The 16,660-nt window shown below is 41.7% G+C and overlaps 1 protein-coding gene across 2 annotated transcripts in view; it reads right to left on the minus strand.

Moving 5' to 3' along the window:
- LOC139368853 (metabotropic glutamate receptor 7-like) overlaps positions 1 to 13,974 on the minus strand; it is a 123,160-nt gene extending 109,186 nt beyond the window's left edge. Inside the window, exon 1 of one of the 2 annotated variants that reach the window (XM_071108272.1) lies at positions 12,293 to 13,974. In XM_071108272.1, the coding sequence (XP_070964373.1) occupies positions 12,293 to 12,802 (510 nt within the window). In that variant the 5' untranslated portion in view covers positions 12,803 to 13,974. The remainder of the gene's footprint in view (positions 1 to 12,292) is intronic. The other variant, XM_071108273.1, reaches the window with a different exon arrangement.
- Between the last annotated feature and the right edge of the window lie 2,686 nt (positions 13,975 to 16,660).

Here is a 16,660-nt window from a genome sequence, read left to right on the forward strand (position 1 = left end):
TGCCTGAGTGTGTGTGTGTGTGTCCACATGCTTGACAGTTGACCTCTACCCGCTGGAGACATAAATAAAGGTGCTCTAGATGGGAGTAATTGACCCTGTGCTGTCACACGCATGAATGTGCAAATGGCCCACTGTGTTTAGAACAAGAATACACATTTAACCTATGACATTTCGTGACAGCTTAGTGTGCCAGTTACACAACCCATCTCGCCTACATGTCCGTGTGTCTGTCAGTGCTTTCGGATGTCTGCTGAATAGATCCGTTTTTCTGTCAGGCTTCAATCTACCTCGCCTCAATCGTACTGATGATTCTTTGGGAAAGGGCGAGAGACAAAAACAGAGTAATGTCTGTCAGACTATGAGAGGACATCAATGCTTCACCTAGACAGCTTGTCTGCAATGGCTCAGTCCCCTGACAGAAGGATTAGACAGAGTTCACCTGATTTCAATACAAAGTTGCGCCTCTCTCTTTGGGAAAGAAAGGAAACAGGAAATAGCAGGCAGCCATCCCCTGATGTCAGCAAAAAATATACAGTTGAAGTCGGAAGTTTACATACACTTAGGTTGGAGTCATTAAAACTCATTTTTCAACCACTCCACAAATGTCTTGTTCACAAACTATAGTTTTGGCAAGTCGGTTAGGACATCTACTTTGTGCATGACACAAGTCATTTTTCCAACAATTGTTTACAGACAGATTATTTCACTTATAATTCACTGTATCACACGCAATTCCAGTGGGTCAGAAGTTTACATACACTAAGTTGACTGTGCCTTTAAACAGCTTGGAAAATTCCAGAAAATTATGTCATGGCTTTAGAAGCTTCTGATAGGCTAATTGACATCATTTGAGTCAATTGGAGGTGTACCTGTGGATGTATTTCAAGGCCTACCTTCAAACTCAGTTCCTCTTTGCTTGACATCATGGGAAAATCTAAAGAAATCAGCAAAAAAATAATTGTAGACCTCCACAAGTCTGGTTCATCCTTGGGAGCAATTTCCAAATGCCTGAAGGTACCACGTTCATCTGTACAAACAACAGTAGGCAACTATAAACACTATGGGACCACGCAGCCAGGATCTTCTGTCTCCTAGAGATGAATGTACTTTGTTGCGAAAAGTGCAAATCAAGATGTGAAGATGCTGGAGGAAACAGGTACAAAAGTATCTATATCCACAGTAAAACAAATCCTATATCGACATTACCTGAAAGGCCACTCAGCAAGGAAGAAGCCACTGCTCCAAAACCGCCATAAAAAAGCCAGACTATGGTTTGCAACTGCACATGGGGACAAAGATCGTACTTTTTGGAGAAATGTCCTCTGGTCTGATGAAACAAAAATAGAACTGTTTGGCCATAATGACCATTGTTATGTTTGGAGGAAAAAGGGGGATGCTTGCAAGCCAAAGAACACCATCCCAACCGTGAAGCACCGGGGTGGCAGCATCATGTTGTTGGGGTGCTTTGCTGCAGGAGGGACTGGTGCACATCACAAAATAGATGGCATCATGAGGAGGAAAATTATGTGGATAAACTGAAGCAACATCTCAAGACATCAGTCAGGAAGTTAAAGCTTGGTCGCAAATGGGTCTTCCAAATGGACAATGACCCCAAGCATACTTCCAAAGTTGTGGCAAAATGGCTTAAGGACAACAAAGTCAAGGTAATGGAGTGGCCTTCACAAAGCCCTGACCTCAATCCTAGAGACAATTTGTGGACAGAACTGAAAAAGCGTGTGCGAGCAAGAAGGCCTACAAACCTGACTCAGTTACACCAGCTCTGTCAGTAAGAATGGGCCAAAATTCACCCAACTTATTGTGGGAAGCTTGTGGAAGGCTCCCGAAACATTTGACCCAAGTTAAACAATTTAAAGGCAATGCTAACAAATAATAATTGAGTGTATGTAAACTTCTGACCCACTGGGAATGTGATGAAAGAAATAAAAGCTGAAGTAAATAATTCTCTCTCCTATTTTTCTTTCACATTTCACATTCTTAAAATAAAGTGCTGATCCTAACTGACCTAAGCCAGGAAATTTTTACTGGGATTAAATGTCAGGAATTGTGAAAAGCTGAGTTTAAATGTATTTGGCTAAGGTGTATGTAAGCTTCTGATTTCAACTGTATATATATTTATATTTCACTATTCATTCCATGGGCCAATAGTTGCTAATGGACACTAAGGATTTTAGGCTGAGGAAGAGGCCTTCCTCAAACGTGGGAGAATGCTCGCAAAACACAGAACGATGAAATACTAAAAGATGATCTCTCAGAGGTTGAGAACAACAACTAATTTGTTTGAACAATCTGTAATAATTGAAGCGTTTTGTGTAATTGTTGTTTCTCATTTCTATAGTGCTGTGTGAAAGAACATGGAAATGAAAACATCTTCAGAGAAAATCAGCCTCACCCTGGCAACAGTATTGATCAACACTCGTGGGCCCTCTGAAAAATCTATCCCGTGTCAATTTCCCAGCATTAACAGTTCAGCGGCCACTCACACCTTGAAAAGACAGCAGCGATATTTATTGTCTGGCAATGAAAGCAACAATCTGTATTTAACTTCCCTGCTGTTCTATTTATCACAGGGGGAGATGAACACAATTGCTGTGTTACAGTATATGGTGACGTCCACTGAAATCCTCACTGAAGGACCACAACACTGATGCACTGCTCTGAGAAGATGACTGACCCCTCTGACTCTGTCCATAGAGTTATATTGAGGACAGAGAGAACATTCCAGAATTTCTTGGATTGTGCACTGACTGGAGTTGAAGAGAATATGACAAAGATCATGACTGACTGATACATCACAATGTTTTAACCTTCATCAAATAAAAAATGTTACATTTATATGAAGAGGATCTCACCTTATGTTGGGATTTATTGTCTACTAAATTTAGGTAGCACCTCAACTCCAGTTGTTGCACCACACACATCTTCATCCGCTTTATTATTGACAATGAAAAGAAAATGAAATCAGGCACGGCTTGTCTGATAAAGTATGGAGCCGTTAATCCCGATTTTAACAGAAGAAATTCCACTTTACCTTTTCTATCACAACGGAACAGGTGTTTCATTCAGCTTTTGACAAAATTAATTCTCCACTTGATGGATTGGATTTGAAAACATTTTGTGAAACTTGTAATTGCTATCACAAATGAATCAGTTGCAGTGATGAGTGTAAATGAGCAGGGAGCTATCATCCCCGGATTCTATTGACTCCCACTGGGATTCTACTTAATCAATGTGTACTATCAATATGATCATCAAGACAAGAACATGTCTAAGTGGGAGAGAAAGAGAAAAACTTAGAGGAGACTGTACTGTCTCAATATTGAAATCGGTTGGAAATCGAGACATTTAAACAAATCTTTCCTCCTGAGGATTTGTGTAGGGTTTGACTGTGGGGCTCAACATAGCCGGTGACAGCTATATGATGGCAGCCAGCGCGGTGCAGTGGGGAGAATTAGCATAAATGCAGAGTGATTGCCTGAGCAAACGGAGGAAGGAGCTGTGTGACGGCGCCTGTGTCAACCCACTGATTCCCCGAGCCTGATTACTACGCTGAAGCCACAGCACACACCCCACCTACACTGCTGCAGCCTGACACACAGACAGACACTGGAGCACCTGAGATAACGGAATTAGGGACTTATTGAAGTATCCTTTCTTTCCCCAAGGAATATTTTATGGGTCGACAAATCCCATGATAACTCCAAAACTTTTCTACTATGTGGATGAGTTTTAATGCTATACTCAAGGAACATATTTTAGACATAATCACTTGCATTTGGGAACGACATGACAATTATAGTCCTTGGGATGCCTTCACTCTAATGGGAATCCTGAGTACAACCCTGCATTGATAATGGAAGAGGGAATTTACCCTAAAGCCAAGATATTGGAACCATCAACAAGCATGTCCACCTGACAGCCACAAAGCTCCTGAGACCAGTATGACTGAAGTGGTCTGGTTGGACTTGGTGTTAAGAGAAGGGGGTAATAATGTGTGTGTGTGTGTGTGTGTGTGTGTGTGTGTGTGTGTGTGTGTGTGTGTGTGTGTGTGTGTGTGTGTGTGTGTGTGTGTGTGTGTGTGTGTGTGTGTGTGTGTGTGTGTGTGTGTGTGTGTGTGTGTGTGTGGGCCTTTCATAAAGCAGCATTGTAAGTACTTTGATGGCTTCAGTCTCTATTAAACAGCTACTTAGTGTGCTTGCCTGTGCTTGGTTTAATTGATTTTGGAAAACAGACAATAATAGCATTGATAGTAAGACACAATGTTTAACCACAAGTCAATAACACAAACACTAAAACTCATGTTTTCTACTTGGCCTTCTGAACAGCACATCTTATATCTTCAAATGAGAGAACTTGCTTAGATGTTGGCTTGTACTATGGCAAATGTATGCACACTATTTTAAATAATTGCATATTTTGCTCTAAACATGCGTTTTTAATAATTCATTTGCTGTTTTGCAGCTCTGCAGGGTGCCTCATTCCACTGCAGTACTAACAGTGAGCCTACTGTCAGTGTGTTCTGCTGCTGACTCTTTCTCAACAAGAGGTACGCAGGCCTACGAGGAACACTTAAACATTCTACTGTGGTCACTGTGTCTCATTATCAAGAGTGTGCAAAGCTGTCATCAAGGCAAAGGGTGGCTACTTTGAAGAATCTCAAGCATACAATTTATTTTGATTAGTTTAACACTTTTTTGGTTACTAAATGATTCCATATGTGTTATTTCATAGTTTTGATGTCTTCACTATTATTCTACAATGTAGAATACAGAAAATCCCTTGAATGAGTAGGTGTGTCCAGACTTGACTGATACTGTATGTGACCAGTAGGCCTAGTGGATGCACAGTTAATCCTCCGTCATTTGGTTACATTCATTTCTGTTAATGCATGTTTTAATTATGGTAATTTAGCCTATTTTCTCATTATTGGAGTGGAAACGATGTTTGCAGAGTTCACAACCTGATACACTCGTGACAAACAAGTTTTGATTCATTTCATAACCATCATTTACAAGCTGTGTCAATTGTTTTCATTGTCTTTTGTTTGGAGTGCTCCATGTGAGCAATGATAATGGGTCTGATTTCTCAAGAGGAACATACAGAAGGAGAGCACGCATAGAAGTAGGTCGTACCTGGTCTGCCGCATGCATATGGAGGAAAGTTCTCATTTGGGATGTCTGAATTCTGATTGTCTTAAAGTCACCACATTCACCACTAATAATCTGAGCTTCTCAGTCATTTTTTCTTCACCTCACACAGTAAGTCAACAAAGTAATTTATTTAAAACATATTTTGCAAATAATAATAGTTCTTCACAGTATTTGAAAAATCTTTCCAACACTCTCCCGGACACCATAATCACCATGAAAAACAAATCATGATGTAATGATCCCACAGTGCATTCGGAAAGCATCAGACCCCTTGACTTTTTCCAAATTTTTTCACGTTACAGCCTTATTTCTAAAATGGATTATATAAGTAAAAAATCCTCAGCAATCTAAACACAATACCCCATAATAACAAAGGTTTTTAGACATTTTTGCTAATTTATTAAAAATACAAAACAGAAATACCTTATTTATATACTGTAAGTATCAGACCCTTTTCAATGAGACTCAAAAATTGAGCTCAAGTGCATCCTGTTTCCATTGAACATCCTTGAGATGTTTCTACAACTTGATTGGAGTCCACCTGTGGTAAATTCAATTGATTGGAAATGATTTGGAAATGCACACACCTGTCTGTATAAGGTCCCACAGTTGACAGTGCATGTCAGAGCAAATCAAGCCATGAGGACGAAGGAATTGTCCGTAGAGCTCAGAGACAGGATTGTGTAGAGACACAGGGGGGGACAATTAATCAATTTTAGAATAATGCCGTAATGTAACAAACTGTGAAGAAAGTAAAAGGAGTCTGAATACTTTCCTAATGCACTATTTATCCAGTGGAAACTTAATAAAAACAGCTGTCTGTCCCTAGCTCACTGGTTTGGGGAACTCTAGGAAGACAGAGTAAAGAGATTCATGTTATTTGAAAGATCCAGAATTTTCATCCGGATATTTTCTTCAGTTTTTATTTTTATCAGCTTTAGGGCTATGTATTTTAGTTGACAATGGAAGTTATGGGCCTACTGCTGCATTGACCTACAGGCTATTTCGGAGTTCCATGTACTCATTTCTTCAGCCGCCAATGGATCACAGTGTAGACTATCAATGTGTCCATATGGCAGAGGTGCTCTCCCTTAGTTGAATTGTAACTTATAGATGTGTATCATTTTTAATTCTGATTTTTATGATTAACCACGTGACAATGATTTTAAGAAACAAAAACATACTTATTGAAATGAAACTGTTCCACAAAAATATGCATATAAAAAATAATCATAACTGAGTTGCCTAAAGACCCCTTTCTGTGTTTGCAAACATTGCCGCATGAGGGCAATGTGCGCAAGTAGGTGGCAGAACAAGGGGGAGTTCTTATAGAATGCCAGCAAAAAAAAGCCTCTATTTACATATTGCTTATGAGTGCATTTCACACTACTATTGGATTATAATTGGATTTTAAGGCTCCTATGAATGTTCTGCTTAATGTAATGTTTGTGTCATTGCAAATCAACTGCGTTTTACTAAAAAAAAAAACACTAACTTCAACCAGTAAAATGGCCCTTTGGCTAGCTTTTGTTATAACCTAAACTCAGCATGTCCTCTCACAGTCAACTGCATTTATTTTCAGCAAATTTAACATGTGTAAATATTTGTATGAACATAACAAGATTCAACAACTGAGACATAAACTGAACAAGTTCCACAGACATGTGACTAACAGAAATTGAATAATGTGTCCCTGAACAAAGGGGGGGTCAAAATCAAAAGTGACAGTCACCACCAGCTGCATTAAGTACTGCAGTGCATTTCCTCCTCATGGACTGCACCAGATTTACCAGTTCTTGCTGTGAGATGTTACCCCACTCTTCCACCAAGGCACTTGCAAGTTTCTGGACATTTCTGGGGGGAACGGCCCTAGCCCTCATGCTCTGATCCAACAGGTCCCAGACATGCTCAATGGGATTGAGATCCGGGCTCTTCGCTGGCCATGGCAGAGCATTGACATTCCTGTCTTGCAGGAAATCACGCACAGAACGAGCAGTATGGCTGGTGGCATTGTCACGCTGGAGGGTCATGTCAGGATGAGCCTGCAGGAAGGGTACCACATGAGGGAGGAGGATGTCTTCCCTGTAACGCACAGCGTTGAGATAGCCTGCAATGAACACAAGCTCAGTCCGATGATGCTGTGACACACCGTCCCAGACCATGACGGACCCTCCACCTCCAAATGGATATAATTCCAGTGTACAGGCCTCGGTGTAACGCTCATTCCTTCCACGATAAACGCGAATCGGACCATCACCCCATGTGAAAGAAAACCGCAACTCGTCAGTGTAGAGCACTTTTTGCCAGTCCTGTCTGGTCCAGTGATGGTGGGTTTGTGCCCATAGGCGACGTTGTTGCCGGTGATGTCTGGTGAGGACCTGCCTTACAACTGGCCTACAAGCCCTCAGTCCAGCCTCTCTCAGCCTATTGCGGACAGTCTGAGCACTGATGGAGGGATTGTGCGTTCCTGGTGTAACTCGGGCAGTTGTTGTTGCCATCCTGTACCTGTCCCGCAGGTGTGATGCTCGGATATACCGATCCTGTGCAGGTGTTGTTACACGTGGTCTGCCACTGCGAGGACGATCAGCTGTCCGTTCTGTCTCCCTGTAGCACTGTCTTAGGGATCTCACATTACAGACATTGCAATTTATTGCCCTGGCCACATCTGCAGTCCTCATGCTTCCTTGCAGCATGCCTAAGGCACTTTCACGCAGATGAGCAGGGACCCTGGGCATCTTTCTTTTGGTGTTTTTTAGAGTCAGTAGAAAGGCCTCTTTAATGTCCTACGTTTTCATAACTGTGACCTTAATTGCCTACCGTCTGTAAGCTGTTAGTGTCTGAACAACCGTTCCACAAGTGCATGTTCATTCACTGTTTATGGTTCATTGAACAAGCATGGGAAACAGTGTTTAAACCCTTTACAATGAAGATCTGTGATGTTATTTGGATTTTTATGAATTATAATTGAAAGACAGGGTCCTGAAAAAGGAACGTTTTTTTTTGGCTGAGTTTATATCAATGAGTGTTAGCATTCTAGCTAACAACTGCTGCATCCAAAATAGTTATTTTGCAAAGATAACATGTGCGCATTGGCGCACGCAGACGAATGCCTGTACCCGGTCTAGTCAGCATGTTAGTCTGACATGCAAACCTCACCGGCTACATTGCGTATGCGAGCATTGCAAAATAAATGAACACATACATGTTATTCAATCATTTCACCCACACCGCTCGTGTACTGTACGTGACCGAGCGTCTGCGTAGCCAAGCATTAAAATAGAACATGGTTCTATTTGAGACGATCCATGCACTGCAAATTCCCTTATTTGATATCAGGAAGAGACAAATCCATGTGGATGCTTGAAAGACAAACTAGGTGAGATGAATTAAAGATTGCTAACTTAAAACAAATTATCTTTCCCTTTTTATCCGTGGATTAATCCTCGGAGTGGAGAAACACATGATTTTGTATGACTGCAGCTCAAAATTCGACAAAGAACCAGCTAAAAAGAGAGCATATACAGTACCAGTCAAAAGTTTGGACACACCTACTCATTCCACTGTGTTTCTGCATTTTTACTATTTTCTACATTGTAGAATAATTGTGAAGACATCAAAACTATGAAATAACACATATGGAATCATGTAGTTACCCAAAACAAATCCAAATGTTTTATATTTGAGATTCTGACAGCTTTGCACACTCTTGGCATTCTCTCAACCAGCTTCATGAGGTATTTACCCGGAATGCATTCAATTAACAGTTGTACCTTGTTAAAAGTTAATTTGTGGAATTTCTTTCCTTCTTAATGCATTGGAGCCAATCAGTTGTGTTGTGACAAGGTAGGGGTGGTATATAGAAGATAGCCCTATTTGGTAAAATACCAAGTCTATATTATGGCAAGAACAGCTCAAATAAGCAAAGAGAAACAACAGTCCATCATTACTTTAAGACACGAAGGTAAGTCAATCCAGAAAATGTTAAGATCTTTGAAAGTTTCTTCAAGTGTAGTCGCAAAGATCATCAAGCGCTATGATGAAACTGGCTCTCATGAGGACCGCCAGAGTAATGGAAGACCCAGAGTTACCTCTGCTGAAGAGGATAAGTTCATTAGAGTTATCAGCCTCAGAAATTGCAGTCCAAATAAATGCTTCACAGAGTTCAAGTAACAGACACATCTCAACATCAACTGTTCAGATGAGACTGCGTGAATCAGGCCTTCATGGTTGAATTTTTGCAAAGAAACCACTACTAAAGAACACCAATAATAAGAAGAGACTTGCTTGGGCCAAGAAACACAAGCAATAGATATTAGACTGGTGGAAATCTGTCCTATGGTCTGATGAGTCCAAATTTGAGATTGTTGCTTCCAACCGCCGTGTCTTTGTGAGACGCAGAGTAGGTGAATGGATGATCTTTACATGTGTGGTTCCCACCATGAAGCATGCAGGAGAAGATGTGATGGTGTGGTGCTTTGCTGGTGACACTGTCTGTGATTTATTTAGAATTCAAGGCACACTTAACTAGCATGGCTGCCACAGCATTCTGCAGTGATACGCCATCCCATCTGGTTTGCGTTTAGTGGTACTGTCATTTGTTTTCAACAGGACAAGGACCCAAAACACCTCCAGGCTGTGTAGGGGCTATTTGACCAAGAAGGAGAGTAATGGAGTGCTACATCAGATGACCTGGCCTCCACAATCACCCGACCTCAACCCAATTGAGATGTTTGGGATGAGTTGGGCTGCGGAGAGTAGGAAAAGCAGCCAGCAAGTGCTCAGAATATGGGGGAACTCCTTCAAGACTGTTGGAATAGCAGAATTCCAAGAGTGCGCAAAGCTGTTATCAAGGCAAAGGGTAGCTACTTTGAAGAATCTCAAATATAAAATATATTTAGATTTGTTTAACACTTTTTTGGTTACCACATGATTACATGTGTTATTTCATAGTTGTGATGTCTTCACTATTATTCTACAATGTAGAAATAGTAAAAATAAAGAAAAACCCTTGAATGAATAGATGTGTCCACATTTTTGACTGGCACTGTATATAACATGCAACTAACTGGATTTATGTCAACTCTCTCAGACACCATAAAAAGCATTTAACTTATACATGTATTGGCCAACAAGTGTTTAAAAGGCCTTTAATGTGTAATTAAATAACATGACATTATAAGTTTTCTTCATACAAATCTCCAAAACCATTTTTCTTTGTTTTACAGCACCATTACATTTTCTATGAATATTTTGGCATTTTCTTTCTAGATTTCGAACATAAAACATTTATATAGCAAATATTATATTTTGCAATACAGTGATTCGTTTTTATTTTTGATTGAGAAAAAGATTGATCTTCAGGAGGTTAGCCATCAGTGACAGAGCTGACAAGCCACTAACGTAGCTGACAAGCCATCAGTGACAGAGCTGACAAGCCATCAGTGACAGAGCTGACAAGCCACTGACGTAGCTGACAAGCCACTGACGTAGCTGACAAGCCATCAGTGACAGAGCTGACAAGCCACTGACATAGCTGACAAGCCACTGACGTAGCTGACAAGCCACTGACGTAGCTGACAAGCCACTAACGTAGCTGACAAGCCATCAGTGACAGAGCTGACAAGCCATCAGTGACAGAGCTGACAAGCCATCAGTGATAGAGCTGACAAGCCACTGATGTAGCTGACAAGCCACTGACATAGCTGACAAGCCACTGACGTAGCTGACAAGCCACTAACGTAGCTGACAAGCCACTGACGTAGCTGACAAGCCATCAGTGACAGAGCTGACAAGCCACTAACGTAGCTGACAAGCCACTGACGTAGCTGACAAGCCACTAATGTAGCTGACAAGCCATCAGTGACAGAGCTGACAAGCCATCAGTGACAGAGCTGACAAGCCATCAGTGATAGAGCTGACAAGCCACTGATGTAGCTGACAAGCCACTGACATAGCTGACAAGCCACTGACATAGCTGACAAGCCATCAGTGACAGAGCTGACAAGCCACTAACGTAGCTGACAAGCCACTGACGTAGCTGACAAGCCACTGACGTAGCTGACAAGCCATCAGTGACAGAGCTGACAAGCCACTAACGTAGCTGACAAGCCACTGACGTAGCTGACAAGCCACTGACGTAGCTGACAAGCCATCAGTGACAGAGCTGACAAGCCACTGACGTAGCTGACAAGCCACTGACGTAGCTGACAAGCCACTGACGTAGCTGACAAGCCACTAACGTAGCTGACAAGCCACTGACGTAGCTGACAAGCCATCAGTGACAGAGCTGACAAGCCACTAACGTAGCTGACAAGCCACTGACGTAGCTGACAAGCCACTGACGTAGCTGACAAGCCATCAGTGACAGAACTGACAAGCCACTGATGTAGCTGACAAACCACTGACGTAGCTGACAAGCCACTGACGTAGCTGACAGGCCATCAGTGACAGAGCTGACAAGCCACTGACGTAGCTGACAAGCCACTGACGTAGCTGACAAGCCATCAGTGACAGAGCTGACAAGCCACTGACGTAGCTGACAAGCCATCAGTGACAGAGCTGACAAGCCACTGACGTAGCTGACAAGCCATCAGTGACAGAGCTGACAAGCCACTGACGTAGCTGACAACAGACACTCAAAACAGACATATTTTTGCCTCAAAAATAAAAGTTTAATCCAAACATTTGTAAAATATGTAAAAGGATTCATTTGAAAATCCCCAATAAAAACAACCATTCTATCAGATCTTTCAGACTGGGTTGCCAGCCAGGCAACATTTAATCCACCTTGAAGAAAGGGAAAGGGAGATTGAAGGAGAGGGAGGGATAGAGCAGAATTTCGCAAACTCGTTCCTGTGGCCTCCTGCCCCCCATGTGCACGTTTTGTTTTTTGCCCTAGCACTACACAGCTGGCAGGAGCTGTTCTTTCAGCACCACCAGGGAAGCGCAACAGCCCACTCAAACTGTCTCTCATCCTTTTCTCATAATGCAATGAGGCCAACAAATACTGTACATATTATGTGTTTTATTTTACAGCCTAAGACGCCTAATAAAATAGGACTAGTTTACACATGTTGTTTTAAAAATAGGCATACAGTATTTGGGAATTTTCAGAGGTTACTCACCTGAAAGAGGCGCAAAATGTTGGCCACCATAATCGATACAGAACTTGCCGAGGCGCCAATGACTCCAACCACTTTCTCGGGCTTGACGAACAACGGCGGTTCTCCATTGGTGCACCTCACATCCGAAGTGTCCTTCTGTATCAAAGCCTGAACGAAAGTTAATGATTGTTCCAGTGCATATGTATCTCTCGAACAAGTGTCTAGCACCCGGGCGCCTAGGGTGATGTTGGGTAAAAGTTGATCGTCGAGGTTGATTTGATCCAGAGCATACAGCATGGCCTCAAGCCGATGGATCCCGTTCTCCTTTTTGATATCTCCACAAGGCACGCCGTCGGTCCCTCTGGTGTGCACAGGGAAGAGACCACCCAGGGTCAAATGTCCCTCAATCCTGATAGAATGGGGTGCGTAAACTTCCTGCGACCGCGCGAAATCCGACAACGTTCTCATCAAACAAAACACTATCCATAGAAAGCGAGGGCTCTGTTTCAGTCCGAAACCGTAACGAGCCATGATGCTCTGACAGCTGAGTTAGTTTTAGGGAAGCTGTAAACCGCCTGTTACCACCCAAATGGCTGTAAAGTTTGTCAATGCGAGCCCATTCCTATTACCTATTCAACAAGCTGCATTAAAAAAATCGAGACGCATTCGGTTCCTACTCAGGCAAACTGCGCCCATCGCTTGATTACCAGTGCTCGCTTAGCTTGTTGAATATAAAAAAACTGACAGGGATTCAAATCGCTCAGTGAAACGAGGTAATTGACATCCATTTGTCTGAGAAAACATTAATAAAATAGTTTACGCCAAAAATATGCATGACTGTAGGCTATCACTCAAAGCAACACATAGATGAGTAGGTTCACAGTAAAAGAAAAAGGGATCCGATCAAAACTGAGAAAAATCCTAATATATCTTTCACAGAATTAAAATACCGAACAGATCAAACAGCCTTTAAAAATGCTCTTTGATTTTAGATCCAGCAGAACTGGGTGACATCCTTTTCGCAGAGCCAAACTTCACATGAGCGCAGTGACGGATCCGGCGTGTCCGCTACGATCTGCCTGCTGCGTGTCGGTCGACCCGGAGTCCATATCATCACAAAATATCTCCCCAAATGAAACGCCTACCGTTGGTGGGCATTCAGACTCTTCGAGCTGTACGAAAATGCAAACAATCTCTACTTCTTTATTTCCTTCTCCTCCGCCCCCCCAAAAATCATATAGCCTACAAGTAAGACAAATGAATGACTCACAGATGGACTCACCATGCACGATTAGTTTTCACCCGCTTTCCCTGAGACGTCATTCAAGCTGCTTGACCCCTCCTCCCCCTCCCCCCGAGGTAAATCACTTTTCAACAAGGTTTCCAGCGATTACGGTTACCTGTAGAAAGTCATATTTTCGAGGTTTGGGAAAGTGTGTCAACTCCTCTCTGTCAGTGCTTCGTCTTTACATTTCTCAGTCAAGGCTAACATTGTAAACCACAGTTTTTATTGTATCCCTCTGATTGCGTGTAAGCTCCTTCGTTATTTTGCCTTCTTCACATTATCGTCATCGGTGCGCACTGAGCAAAGGAGCAGCCCTTTGTACATCACGCAGTCGTTCGGGGGTCCGTTGAAATCCAAAATCTCTCTTTTTCTCCCTCGCCTCTCGTCTCCCTCCCTTTCTCCACTCTCCGGTCACTCTCCCTCTCATTACACACACGCACTCACACACTCCACCCACCTAATTATACATTTGCTTAAAACATATCTCAAATGGACACGATAATATACAGTTCATCTGGGAGATTTTGTAAATCATTTGACAGTGCTGATTATGTAGACGTTTCACGAATAGGCTATAGTACGCGACAGGAAGTCGATCCAACCGCGTGATTAGCCTACAATGTCAACTATTCTAAGATATAGGCTTATTTTATAATAAGCGGCCTATTTGTACAATTTAAAACAAGAACTCAGATATTTTGATGTATCCAACATTTTTTGCTCAGAGCACACTAAATGTTAGCCTACCAAACATGAAGGCCTACCCCCCTGCAAAGGAAATGTCAGAGAGACAGAGCATTGAACACAGACATTTTTGAAGGGTGCCAACTGGTCGCCCTGGCAACCCCTTCTCCACAAGACACTTTCTAATTCTTCTTTGCCATCCCCCCATGCTGTGACACCGGTAGTGAGGCATAACTACACCCTGGGTTATAATATCCTATAGCCTACCACCTAAAAGCTATCAGCACTGAAACAATGAAACAATTTAAACTCTAGCGGCTGGTTTCACGTACATAGATTAAGCCTATATCTTTGGACTAAATTCAGAGTGCGAATTACACCGTGATTGGGTGCCACAAAACATTTTTACAGGCCTAATAGTAAAGATGGCATTTAAACAATAAAAATACAAATTAATGACCTTTTATTATCTGATTGTCAAACAACTCACTTCAATAAGTAGGCTACCTGTGCATGTTCGTCCACTCCAAAATAATTACAGCATCCAGACAGTGCACTCACTGCATGCACACTTGCTCCATTTTATTAATGGAAATGAACAACTGTTATAAAACACCAAAAAGTGTGCCTAATTAAATTTGGCATTGCACCTTGCTGACAACTGTACCTTTTTGTAGCCTGGAATGTCCAGACACATGAAATGGGGCTGAAACTGTCTCAGAAAAAAAAAGGTCAACCTAATCAACCTCATTTTACTAGCCTAGGCTATAATGTGTATTACCATGAACTTCAAATAGGCCTACCGGTAGCTGGTAATATAGTGTGGTAGCCTAATGTGGTAAAAAACATACAAATACGTGGGTAAACTCCGATTGCTGGTCGCAGTGAAAAAAGTAATGCTCTCTATACTCTCAATGCATTCTAAGAGGGTAGGTCTACACCACTACCGGTAGCCTACCCTCTCAGCCCTCTCAGCCGAGGCAGTTTTACACACATGAATACACCCAGGCTTCAGATAAAGCTGCTTATGCCGCATTCAAAACAACTTGGAACTTGGAAATCGCTGACTCTGACTTTCCGAACTGAAAATCAAAGGAATTATTTGACTTGAGGTCCCAATTCTATTGAAAGCGCCATTAAAGATATCAATGTTAACAGTTATATGCTGTCATCACACAACCACCGATTGATTATAAACAGACAAATCATTGATAAAGGCATTGTAAACATTATATGATTAGAGTCTTCATAGATCCTGGGTCATAAAACACTATATAATGTTCTTACATTATTTACATGTTTATGAAATGGATTAACGATTTAATTAGAAAATTGAACTTAGTGCATTTCCCTAGATATCCAAGATCCAGGATTCCTACAGGGTTTAAGTTCAATGTTCTGAATCCTGGATCTTGGATATCTCTGGAAATGCACTAAGTGTAACCATGCCTACGTAACATTTCAATATGTTTCGCCTTGAAAACGTTTTCATGGGCACACAAATTATAAATAATGTAGGCCTATGCAACTGCACAATCAAATGCTTCTAACCAAAAGTGTCAACTTGTTGGATGGAGTGGATGCGCGCTAGTGTCTAGCTGTAGGCTAGTGGTCTGGTGATATTGTCGACCATCATCAGCTGATCCAGGAAAGAAAACACATTGATTGAAAATAGTCAAGCTAAATAAATGGTCTACTTCTTGTGTCCCAGCGTGCACCTGAAAACAAAGCAATGAGCGCTCTAAACAGATGACTGACAAAATGTAACAATGATAAATCTAATGCATTGGAATAAAGGCTATTTTTTATCAAGGATGCATGGCAAACAAATTGCAAAAATTAGGAAGTACAAAGGGAAATCTATGCGTTAAATTAAGGGAGCTCAGCTGAGGCCGACATTCAGCATTACTGAGTATAATGTATACCATTCATGGACAGGGATATGGTTTGTGAAGCCATGTAGAAAGACATGGTTTTAACCATTACATAGAGGTTTGTTTCATTTGGAAGCTTTTATTTTCATATTTATCAGTGCATTTTAAAGAAAAAGGAGAATGGTTAAATTAGCATTACTTAGAGGAGCTGATGTCTCATTCAGGGGGCCATAAATTCTCAACCTGACTAAATTGCTATTTTAATCAATAGTATAATAATTCGGTTTAATGGACCTGGTGTCACGACTTCCGCTGAAGTTGGTGCCTCTCCTTGCCCCTCCGACTCCGACTTCGCTGGATTTCTAGCCTGCACCGAGCTACATTTCTTTTTCCATTTGTTTTGTCTGTGTTGTACACACCTGGTTCTCATTACGTTTGAATTATTTCCCTATTTAATCCTCTGGAGCCATCATGGTTTTGTGTGTGTTTATTGTTGTCAGTTGTTTCATTTATGTGATTCTGGATTTTCGTTCTCCTTGTTGGAAG

The sequence above is a fragment of the Oncorhynchus clarkii genome, chromosome 16 (genome assembly GCF_045791955.1).
Source record: "Oncorhynchus clarkii lewisi isolate Uvic-CL-2024 chromosome 16, UVic_Ocla_1.0, whole genome shotgun sequence".
In the NCBI taxonomy this organism is placed as follows: domain Eukaryota; kingdom Metazoa; phylum Chordata; class Actinopteri; order Salmoniformes; family Salmonidae; genus Oncorhynchus; species Oncorhynchus clarkii.